Raw genomic sequence first — 12,500 nt, 5'->3', positions numbered from 1 at the left:
ACTAAGGACATATATTTGATATATGTGAAATCCAAATATGAATGTGTTTGTGATTTGAATACATTGCCATATATCAGATTTCTACAAGGATTAAAAAGTGTGAGCTTTCCAGGGGGCAGAGCTTTTGCACGTTCCTTTGAGATCTCAGATGGATCTGGGCTCACTCCTCAGATCTCTAAAGGTGCTCTAGAAATGGACCCTAGAGGCTATAGTCTTTAGCCTCCTTGTGAGCAACCGACTCTTATACGAAAGGTTGCCGGTTCGATACCAGCTCGGAGCGGGTTGGGTGGTGTAGGACTGGTGGGGTTACAATGGTGCCGTGACCCGGATAGGAGTGAGGTTTAGGGTGGTGAGTGTAACAGATGCCAGCTAGTAAGTGCTGTGCTGGTAAACCTCAACTCCTCTGACCTCTAAAGGTGCTCTAGCAACAGACATTAAAGGTCATGGTCTTTAGCCTCCTTGGTAGAGTAACCGACTCCCATGCGTAAGGTCGCCAGTTCGATTCCAGCTCAGAGCGGGTTGGGTGGCGTAGGACCGGCGGGGTTACATTTGCATAGAATAAAAAGAAAATAATACACACACACACACACACATATATATATATATATATATATATATATATATATATATATATATATATATATATATATATATATATATATATATATATGCAAATGTGACTCCTTGATCACTCTAGCAGTATGTAACAGAAAGAAAGCCATATTCTAGATGACCATCACAACATGCGTAATCGAAAGTGCAGACTGAAAACTAAAGCAGGTTGTTTTTGCTTTTGTGTATTTGTACTGTGTGCCCGAACAGGTCATTTAAGCCTGACTTTGTTCTGATCCGGCAACATGCATTCAGCATGACAGAGAATGAGGATTTCCGTAACTTAATCATCGGCCTCCAGTACGCTGGTATTCCCAGCATCAACTCTCTGGAGTCTGTCTACAACCTCTGTGACAAACCCTGGGCAGTAAGTGTTTACACATAACATATAACATAACTAATTACAAGGCTGTCTGAAACACTCGACTCTGATTGGTCAGTTGCAACATACAAAGATATGTTATTTCTAGATAACAACAGCTAAAAAACATAGGTTCATCAAAGATTCTTAGAATCATCTTGACTGTAAGTGAATATGTTCGCATCCATATTGGCACTGATCACTCCTGGTATTAAGATGTGTTTACATCGATACACCCACAAGTATACAAAAGAGGCACATTTCAATTCACTCCTGGCATTTAAATGTGTTTCCATTGCCTATTTTCATCCAGTTCTCTGATCAGGCAGAGTCTGTGGGCGAGTGTTGGATTTCACTGATCTTTAACACTGCAAACGCTAGTCATAATTTCCAAAACTATATAAACCTTATTAAAAGTACCAGAACAATTAAAAATGCTCTCTTGCGAAAAGACCAATCATCCAATACATGTAGCATTAGATAATGGAGGTCCTGTATTTCCGATTATCTTTTACTCTGTTTTAAAGACTGAATCATTTGTAGTGTGTGCTCCATTCAGCCATCGTGTTTCTGTCAGCTTTGCTTATAACTAAAGGAGTAATAAATTATTATGGCTCAGAACAATGTATTGTGTCTAATTTTATACGTTTTATGGCAAGTAGCCATGTAATATGTGAGATAAAATACATTCAGGTGGTTGTTTTTGCAGAATGAACTCCTTCAGTCTTATACAACAGCCGATAAACCTGTCAGGCTTTGTACTGCACTAACAACCACCTGGATGTACTTTATTCCTTTGCATAACATAACATAACATAACATAACATAACATAACATAACATAACATAACATAACATACCATACCATACCATAAATTAACATAACATAACATAACATACCATAACATAACATACCATAACATAACATAACATAACATAACATAACATACCATAACATAACATACCATAACATAACATAACATAACCTAACATACCATGACATACATAACATAACATAACATACCATACCATACCATACCATAACATAACATAACCTAACATACCATAACATACATAACATAACATAACATACCATAACATAACAAAACATAACATAACATAACATAACATAACATAACATAACATAACATGGTATAACATGACATATTCAACACAATCTCACGGCAATTCGTAACTTTTTGATTTAGTGGCTAATTCGTATGAATTTGTACGATCTAATACGTACAGTTTAGTTCGACTAGCTCATCCCCCAATGACAGTTGGGTTTAGGGGTGGGGTTAGGTGCCACGCCTCCTTTTTAAAATCGTACAATTTCGTACGACTGAACTGGCAAAACGTAAAATACTTATGTTTTCTCGTGAGATCAGGCAGGACATAACATATAACATAAGATGGTAACACTTTACTTGAAGGTGTGTTCATAAGAATGTCAATAAACCTTTGTAATCATGACATGACAAGTCATGAATGTGAATGACATTTCATGCATGCTTATGACAACTTTTAAGTGTCATTTGCTAAGCTATGTCATTTAAAATGCAATGATATTGTTTGTCATGACAACTTGACATAAATACATCACATTTTTCTCTTTGTCATGATAACTTGACATTACCAAGACGGCATAACTTGTCATAAATCTGTCATAAACTTGATTGACATGAGATATATTTGTGAATATTTTTCTGATCACATTTTCGGTAAAAAAGAAAACTGTAATTGTCAGTAAAAGGTCTCATTAAAAGTGTTAATAATTTTAACTGTCATTAACTGTCATTGATTTTTATGTTTATGACAGATTTATGACGGTTTGTTGTCTTGGAATCTTGGTAAACAGGTTGTGATGTATTTGCTTATGTCAAGTCGTCATAGCAAACAATGTCATATTTGCATTTAAAATGTCCTAACTTAGCAACTGACGCTTAATGACAGTTGTTATAAGCATGCATAGTCTCATTTACATTAATGACATATCCATGGTTTAATGACGGTTTAATGACCATCCCTTCAAGTAAAGTGTTACAAAACATAACATTCATTCATTCATTCATTAAGTCCCGTTATTAATCTGGGGTCGCCACAGCAGAATCAACCGCCAACCTATCCAGTATATGTTTTACTTAGCGGATACCTTTCAAGCTGCAACCCATCTCTGGGAAGCATCCATACACACTCATACACTATGGACAATTTAGCCTACCCAATTCACCTGTACCGCATGTTTTTGTGGGGGAAACTGGTCCACCTGAAGGAAAACCACGCAAACATGGGGAGAACATGCAAACTCCACACTGAAATGCCAACTGACCCAGCCGAGGCTCGAACCAGCAACCTTCTTGCTGTGAGGCGACAGCACTACCTACTGCGCCACTGCGTCGCCCATAACATAACATAACATAACATAACATAACATAACATAACATAACATAACATAACATAACATAACATTTGAATGATAACTGCTCCAACCTCATCTCTCCAAACAGTTTGCATGTCTGATCAATACATACAAGAAACTTGGCCAGGAGAAATTCCCATTGATTGAACAGACGTTCTATCCCAACTATAAAGAAATGGTAAGAGAACACTGCATACACGATATTTTTCCAATGATGTGATCAGTTAATATATGTGAATGAAGTAAATAATCAATCTGCTTGCACAACACCAGGTGACCATGCCAGCATTTCCCGTTGTCGTGAAAATTGGACACGCTCACTCTGGTGTGGGGAAGGTAACATTTAACCTTAAACCATGACTGTAAAGAAGAGATGTGCACTTCATGTAGTCACGCCCAATGTAATGGTATGTGTTGTTAAGGTGAAAGTGGAGAATCACACTAAGTTTCAGGACATAGCTAGTGTGGTGGCCATCACTCAGACATACAGCACATGCGAGCCTTTCATCGATCCCAAATATGATATCAGGATTCAGAAAATCGGAAACGATTACAAAGCGTACATGTGAGTAACGAAGCTAATCCGTAGCCATTCTGAACACATCTCAGATTTAGCTAAACGCTGTTCTTGACAGATGAAGAATGCTCCTCGTTTCATAGGAGGACGTCGGTCTCAGGTAATTGGAAGTCCAACACGGGCACTGCCATGGTGGAACAGGTGGCGATGACAGACAGGTAAGCCACAAGCACACTTTAATGCATAATAAATATGCTTCAAACGTGACTAAGCAGATTGCGTCATTCTGCAGGTACAAGCTTTGGGTGGACACCTGCTGTGAAATATTTGGAGGACTTGAAATTTGTGCTGTTAAAGCTATTAATGGAAAAGATGGGAAAGACTACATTACTGAGGTATGTGCTGTGCTTAAAACCAAATGGAAGAGCTGCATGATGTGTAAGATCAAGGGTGCCCAATCTTGTTTCTGGAGATCGACCTTCCTGATGAATTCAGCTCCAATCTAAATCCAACCCTGATCAAACACAACTAAACCAACTAAAGCAGACTAGAACTGTACATTTGCTTATGAAAATGTGAGTGGGGTTTGCGTGGGAAATCGATAGGGTAAAATACATTACCGTACTGTCTGAAAGCAATGGAGTGCTAAGAAATGGGCAAATATGCATTTATGTACCCTGCTGAAAAATCCAGCTTAAACCAGCCTAGACTGGTTGGCTGGTTTTAGCTGGTTGACCAGCCTGGTTTTAGAGGGGTTTTAACCATTTCCAGGCTGGTTTCCAGCCATTTCCAGCCTGGTCTTAGCTGGTCAGGCTGGAAAATAACCAGCTAAATCCAGCTAACACCAGCTTGACCAGCCTGGTTTAAGCTGGGCATAGCTGGTTTTGGCTGGGCTCCCAGCTTGGCTAGGCTGGTCAAGCTGGTTTTAGATGGTCATCTCCCAGCCTGACCAGCTAAGACCAGGCTGGAAATGGCCAAAACGTCTCTAAAACCAGCCTGGTCTACCAGCTAAAACCAGCCAAGGCTGTTTTAAGCTGGATTTTTTAGTAGGGTAGTTGCTAGGGTATTCTAAATGGTTACTATGCTGTGGAAACGATGTTTTAATAAATGATAACAAAAGAGATTTTAACAGGCCTACACCAAAAGAACCCAAACCCTGTCTTTCTATGATATTCTTGTGCTGAAATATTGCTTGTTTATGTTGTTATATGGTTGCTGGGGTGCTATAAGTGGTTGCTAGGGAGTGTGTACAAATTTGTTATGTCAGTACTTAATACCGACTTGATTGGCCGAGTAAAATAAGCCCACCCCCAAGCTTCTATGACTCTCTATTCTAGATATCGATGTCAGCTATTTTGTGCCAATGTTTGGTCAATGGGAATTTTTGGATGTCAGCCATTTTGTTCCAATGTTAGGTCTTTGGGGACATATTTGCTGTTTCTCAATATGCGTTCTTGAGCGGTCTTGCGTCCTCGTGTTCTCGTGCAACGTCATCATCAGCTGCCTTAGTTCAGTTCCAATACTCAAGATCGCAAGTACAGAGGACTCGTGAAACTTCCCGCATGTGTTCTTGATATCGAGGATGCACTGATGCAGAGTTGAGCACCGAACTCGTTCTAGAAGTTCCAGAAGTCATTGCGACTGGAGGTGGGAAGCGCAGCATTTTATATAGGCTTATTATTAAGGTTCAGAGATATCACTTATTTATCTCAGGAGTTCCCCTAAATGAAACGGTGAATATAAACATTACCATGAAAATATTGCCTGCTGAAAAATCCATCTTAAACCAGCCTAGGCTGGTTGGCTGGTTTTAGCTGGTTGACCAGGCTGGTTTTAGAGGGCTTTTGGCCACTTCCAGGCTGGTTTCCAGCCGTTTCCAGCCTGGTCCTAGCTGGTCAGGCTGGAAAATGACCAGCTAAATCCAGCTAAAACCAGCTTTTTTTTTTTTTTTTTTTTCAGTATGGTTAATAAAGAACTAAACACATTAAGGGTGTTTATTTGCTGAAATTTCTATTAAAATCTTACTATTTGTATTGAGCAACGTATATTTGTAAAATCTTTATGCAAAGTATTCATATTAAAAAAGGGGAAAAACAATAAATCGTTGACTGAATGCTGTTATGTTTAAATAATTTTTAGTTAAAGACGCGGGAGGGTCATATGACCAACAAGAAGGCACAGCATCTCATTTCTCTGTTCTCACGGTCTCCCGAGTTCCTTCTTGCGAGGTGACCTGGCAAGACCGGTCTTCACAAGAACGCAAGTACGTTCTTTGCGTTCATGGAATTGAGAAACAGCCTATAAGAGCTTGATTAGCTAGCCCAGGTGTGTCTGATTGGGGTTGGAACTAAACTTTGCAGGACACTTGCCCTCCAGGACCGACTTTGGGCACCTTTGTTGTAGAGCTTTAATACTACTAAAAGGACTAATAACGATGCTTATGCTTTAGGTAATGGGTTCATCCATGCCATTAATGGGGGAACATCAGGCTCAAGACCAGCAGCTAATAGCAGACATGGTCATAGCCAAAATGAATCACGTCATGGCACAAAATCCCAAAAGACCAACTGCTATTCAACCAAAACAGGTACAAACGCTAGCGATTACAAATACACCACCAGTAAAAAGATAAGCTAAATGACCAAATAATGCAGCCTTTTACACTCTTTAGTTAGTTAGCTAAGGCTAAAGCTACACTAATTCAAATAAATCTAAATATGTCGTTTTCTTTAAAGACTCTCCATGTCCACACTTTCATTTTCAATTCTTTCCATCATTCACACTATAACTACTGGAAACACTTTCGTTCATGTACTGCGCATGCACACAGTCGTAAGAAGCTTTTATGTGTGTCATATCCGCCTGCCATCTATTTATTTTTCGTCTCTTTGAAACATCACAGCAAAATATAGTCCGCTTATACTGCTGAAAAACAGCTGTCAGAAATTATTCTCTGTCCTTTGAAAAGAGGAAATATGTAGCATGTACAAACTGACATTAATCTTTAATAAAGCTGTCAACCGACAAAACAACGTCATCCACCATGTTACCTGAATTTGTCACATGACTAAAATGCGTCATAACTTTTTCGAAAGCGTCTGTTTTCACAGTCCACACTGCAACATGAAAACAGAGATTGCAAATTTATCCACTCTGGACAGCGTTTTCAAAAAGATACGTATACGATAGGTACGATACTAACGATGCGTAGCGCAAACTCTGTGATTGGTCGGCTTGGTAGCGCTGATTAGTCTGGGTGGGACGCAGAGATGACATGAGAGCCGCGCGAGCCCAATGGAATGATTGTTTACAAGTGCGGAGTCCCGTGAAAGAGCTCCGGATGGAAAGTTCAGTTTTGTGTTTACCTCATAGTTAAAGTTGTTGCACGTCTGCCGGTTCCTGGGCTCGCGCGGCTCTCTGTCCCGCCCAGACTCGTCAGCGCTACCAAGCCGACCAATCACAGAGTTTGCGCTACGCATCGTTGCGACATGTAGTTACATTTTTTGAGAGGTGCAACGCCGTAGCATACACGTGCGTTTGACGCAGAAGTATAAATCAGCCTTAAGGCGTTTTAAAACTACCGAAACAACAGTTCAGATGTTTTACAGTGTGCTCAGCCTGCTGGTTTGTCCATTTACACACATTTTCATCATCACATGATCTCTTATAACAAAATCACATGCCTTTTAATGCGCATACTGAAATTTGTGCGACAAAAGTGTTTCCATTGTAGTTTATGCGCATCCTTTCTTATCGAATAAAACGTTTATCCTACTCAGTTATGCGCATACATTTTTTATGCGCATTTTCAAATTTCTGCGCATCATGGCGTTTCCATCAACCGTTTTTTTTGCACATATCTAAAATGCGCATAAAAATAGGTGGATGGAAACATAGCTATTGAGAAATGAAGAAATTGTTCTAAAATGTACAAATGATATTAGTTACGAATTGGCAGGAGATATCGTTAATTGATCTTAGCAGCTTTTAAATACTTAAAAAAAATTGTATTATAAAACAAGCTAATAGAAATGAGACTCGTATAATGCAAATACTATTACAAATTTCACATGGGGGCTAATCATTTTGCCTTCAAATGTATATAAAGAGTAGAAAGCAGTCCTTTGAAATGAACAATTCTCATCTAGCCAATACAATTTCGGCTAGCATTTAGCAATACACGAAACTGCGATGCAAATCATTGCAATGTTAACACAAAATTACAAAGAAAAAGACTCTCCAGCTGCCAAAAATATAGTTTCAACATGTTAGCAGCTCGCATGCTATCCTCAATATCACACGTATGATCCGATGTGTTTGTTTTCTGTTGTTTTCAGATTACGGTAGAGAACAATACTTTGGTCGAAGTAAAGAACGCTCCACCACAGAAAGCTCCTCCTCAAGGCTGTTTGCAGTACATCCTTGACTGTAACGGAGTTGCAGTGGGACCAAAATTGGTGCAGGCAAACTAACATAGCCGTGGCAGCTTATAGCATTTACACTCCTGACAGGCTGCGTTCAAGCCTGGGGTTACCTGAGGTGCGAGGGAACAAATAAAAGTTTGGGCCTGACCTGTATTTCAGTCTGTACTGTGTAACTTTCACTGTTGTGAGCTTGTGGTGGTTGCTTTTGTTTCTATGTGAAGCGGTCGTCTCTTCAGGGTTGTTGTGTTTGGTGATACAGCAGATTGTGCCTAATGTTCAGTGCCACCTTCCCATCTACTTTATATACGACTATTTTTTTGTTGTCTTATGTCTGTTTCTGTAAATGGTGTTCAAAAGGTTACAGTATAAGTGTGAATGCATATATATATATGAAAGTATGGAGATTATAAAACATATATGAACACTACTTTAATTGCATGATCAAACGTCGTGTGTCATTGTGTGTTGAATGGTGAGATGTGTATTTACTTTTGTGACTTCACTGTCGAAATAATAGATCCCATTCAAGCACTTCTGTTATTGTTAACGTGTTATACTGTAAAATGGTGAGATGTATTTGCTACTATGAACGAAAGCTATATTACAGGTCATCAATAATTCTTTTCTTGTTGACGATAATATTGCAAAATTGCAAATTAAATAAATCATGAGCAATAAAATAAAACTGAACAAACATTGACCAGTTGGAAAGAATGATTTGCTAAATATTGGGGAATATTCTGATGAATGTATGTCGTTTTACACGCATGAAAATGAGGCTGTAATTGATAGACATGCGGTTTTTACAACTGAACGCACTGCATAGATTTACTACATTACATATCTCTCAAAATGGGCGAGGCAGTGCTGTCGCCTCAAAGCAAGAAGGTCGCTGGGTCGCTGGTTCAAACCTCGGCTCAGTTGGCGTTTCTGTGTGGAGTTTGCATGTTCTCCCTGCCTTCGCGTGGGTTTCCTCCGGGTGCTCCGGTTTCCCCCATAGTCCAAAGACATGCGGTACAGGTGAATTGGGTAGGCTAAATTATCCGTAGTGTATGAGTGTGTGTGTGGATGTTTCCCAGAGATGGGTTGCGGCTGGAAGGGCATCCGCTGTGTAAAAACCTGCTAGATAAGTTGGCGGTTCATTCCGCTGTGGTGACCCCGGATTAATAAAGGGACTAAGCCGACAAGAAAATGAATGAATGAATATCTCTCAAAATCACAACGTTTCTTAACCGTTTTTTTACACACAGATACACAAACACTGCATGTCCAAAAAAGTCACCACTTGGATTTAACTAAGGAAGCTGACTACCTGAATAAACTGAATGACCAAGTTATTCCATCAGGTGATTCTTTCATCTTCATTGGGTTCAAATTGTGAAAAGAGTATACAACAACATTTTCACTGGCCACCAAAGAGTCCAGACCATTGATACAACACGCCATTTGACTTGTTAGTTCGTTTGTTTCTTCTTATCCTGTGGTTCACATAATCATGGATCCGGCCCGCATCCAGAACAGAAGGCCGTCGTGGTCATTGATGACTCAAAAGCACAATACTGATTCCTACAAAGACCCCAGCGACAGACGAATCTCTGCATTGATCCTGTCAGCTAGTCTGAACACCTGCCTGGAGATGATGGATGCTCATTGTTCTCAAGCCCTGTGATGTCCAGACTGCAGCTCTGCCCTTTATATTTGCCCTTTATGCCACCTCGGTTTAGTCTGATTTCTCCAAAGGTTTGTTCTCTGACAACTCTCCTGCCTGCCTGCCCTGCTGAAAGCCAGCTTAAACCAGCTTAGGCTGGTTGGCTGGTTTTAACTGGTTAACCAGCCTGGTTTTAGAGGGGTTTTTGCCATTTCCAGGCTGGTTTCCAGTAATTTCCAGCCTGGTCTTAGCTGGTCAGGCTGGAAAATGACCAGCTAAAACCAGCTTGACCAGCCTGGTTTAAGTTGGAGATAGCTGGTTTTGGCTGGTCTTCCAGCCTGGCTAGGCTGGTCAAGCTGGTTTTAGCTGGTCATCTCCCAGCCTGACCAGCTAAGACCATGCTGGAAATGGCTGGAAACCAGCCTGGAAGTGGCCAAAACCCCTCTAAAACCAGCCTTGTCGACCAGCTAAAAGCAGCCAACCAGCCTAGGCTGGTTTAAGCTGGTTTTTTCATCAGGGTGACTTGCTGGGATATTCCACAATCTGAAATATGGCTTTTAATTCTCTTCTCTTCACCTATGTAAGCTGCTTTGGCACAATCTACATTGTTAAAAGCGCAACGAAAATAAAGATGAATGTTGTGCCGCCTGGCACACAGAACACTGTTAGCTTTAGAGAGATGATGTCAGCTTACAAGTTTGTAAAGGAGCATTTCTCCAGATGAAGGACTTTTGAGGGGCAGAAATGCTCTCTTCACCTGGAAATATCTATATTTTCCTGGATTGCTACAACACTGATGGCACTGAGCCCTGGGGTCGATCACGATTCGCATACTCAGATCTTTCTGCTGCAGCTCTGCTGAGGACACGGCGCAGGTAACGGCAGAGGAGATCTGCAAAGGAGAGTCACGATCTGAACAGTACAGGCTGTGCAGGCATAAATCATCCGCAAACACTGCCTCGACGTGCTCCAAGCTCCAATTAGAAAGGGAGCAAATGATAGTGGCTGTTTTAAGCGCACAGGAAACCACCATATCCAGAAACACACAGACAGAAAGGCAGAGTAAAACAACTACGTGAATATGTGATATAAAAGGTAGAGTCCTGCATTTGAGGCAAAGCTCGACGGGGCCCGACTTTTTTTTTTCCCCTCGGACCAGGCTTCGGGCCAATTTTCACGTCATAGTTAGTATTTATATTCGGCATCAGGCCTTCATAAGAAAAAACTTTGATTGTGTGCGGTCCGAAAGCGCCAGTGATGCCTTGCGTACAGGGCCGGAGCAAGCTGAACTGCCACTTTAGGCAGAGGACGATCACGCCGCCTTCAACCCCAATGTGAAAACAAAAGTGATTATGAAAATGAAGTGAGGTGTCGCGGACCTCTTTTCCGGCGCTTTATGCGTGGATATAACTGAGGACGCGCGGGTGCTGAGGGAGGGAGGTGTCGCGGACACTGCGCTCTTTATTCTGCCGCCCTATGCGCGGATATAACTGAGCACACGTAGGTGCTGATGGAGGTGTCGCTGACGCTGCCCTCTCTATTCTGTCGTCTATGCGCGAATATATCTGAGGATGCGGGTGGTGAGGGAGGTGTCGCGGACATAACTGAGGACGCAGGTGGTAAGGGAGGTGTCGCGGATGCCGCCTTCTCTATACTGCCACCCTAGGCGGCCGCCTAGGTCGCCTCTATGGACGCGCCGGCCCTGCTTGCGTATAGATTTCCAGTCACGTACAATAGAGAACATAAAGAGAAAAATTGCCAATGGCTAACTTAAAACTGTGAAAAAACGCTAGAGGAAGCGCAAACTTCTTAAATTGTGACAACTTTAAATGATGAGCCAACTGGTTATGCACAATGCACAACTTGTAAGTCCACAGGCGTCTGCAGGATTTCATTATAATTTTGGACAAATCCAGCACCGCCCCACCTCATCATCTTTTATTCTTATTTCAATCTCAAGAAACGCGGATGTTTGCTGTCAAAGGCTACATTATTTAAGAGCATTCGTTATGACATTATTCATTTCCTTTTTAATATTGAGCACATCAGCACTAAAGAAAAATCAGATGTTCAAGGCGTAATCTTTAAAATTATGACATACATAAAAAAATTGCAAATATATGACAGACAATTGTGGTAGTGAAGCATTAATTAAATCTTTAATTTCCACTGACTGCAACAAATCATCCACCCGCAAAGTTGAATAGATGAGCTCAAACAAAAATATAATTCGTATATTTGTCTTGAAAAAAAATATATTTCTAAAACGAATTTCGTATAGTTTGTCTCTTAGTTTTCATATTTATTTTTGTTGGTCAGTTATCTACTACATAAAATAGAAGAACGAATAACAAAACAAGTCCGCTATATGCTTCAGCGCCAAAACACCAACTGGAATGTCAAATAAAATAATAATCTAGCCTAAATAAAACTTAAATTTAAATTGTTTCACACCAAGACTTTTGTTTCAGAACCCGTCTCGTTTGCCCAGTTAGCGTTGTTCGTTTGGCATATATGAAA

At 40.6% G+C, this 12,500-nt stretch overlaps 1 protein-coding gene across 1 annotated transcript in view; it reads left to right on the top strand.

Annotated features, from left to right (window-relative positions):
- syn2a (synapsin IIa) overlaps positions 1-9,032 on the top strand; it is a 19,704-nt gene extending 10,672 nt beyond the window's left edge. The window contains 8 exon segments of the mRNA NM_001002597.2: positions 823-979; positions 3,480-3,569; positions 3,665-3,727; positions 3,814-3,956; positions 4,052-4,126; positions 4,201-4,303; positions 6,358-6,495; positions 8,246-9,032. Of these exon segments, the coding sequence (NP_001002597.2) occupies positions 823-979; positions 3,480-3,569; positions 3,665-3,727; positions 3,814-3,956; positions 4,052-4,126; positions 4,201-4,303; positions 6,358-6,495; positions 8,246-8,380 (904 nt within the window). The 3' untranslated portion in view covers positions 8,381-9,032.
- Positions 9,033-12,500: the final 3,468 nt, after the last annotated feature.

Source organism: Danio rerio, chromosome 23, assembly GCF_052040795.2.
Source record: "Danio rerio strain M-AB ecotype USA chromosome 23, GRCz13ab, whole genome shotgun sequence".
Lineage (NCBI taxonomy): Eukaryota > Metazoa > Chordata > Actinopteri > Cypriniformes > Danionidae > Danio > Danio rerio.
This window is presented reverse-complemented; position numbering and strand designations above follow the sequence as displayed.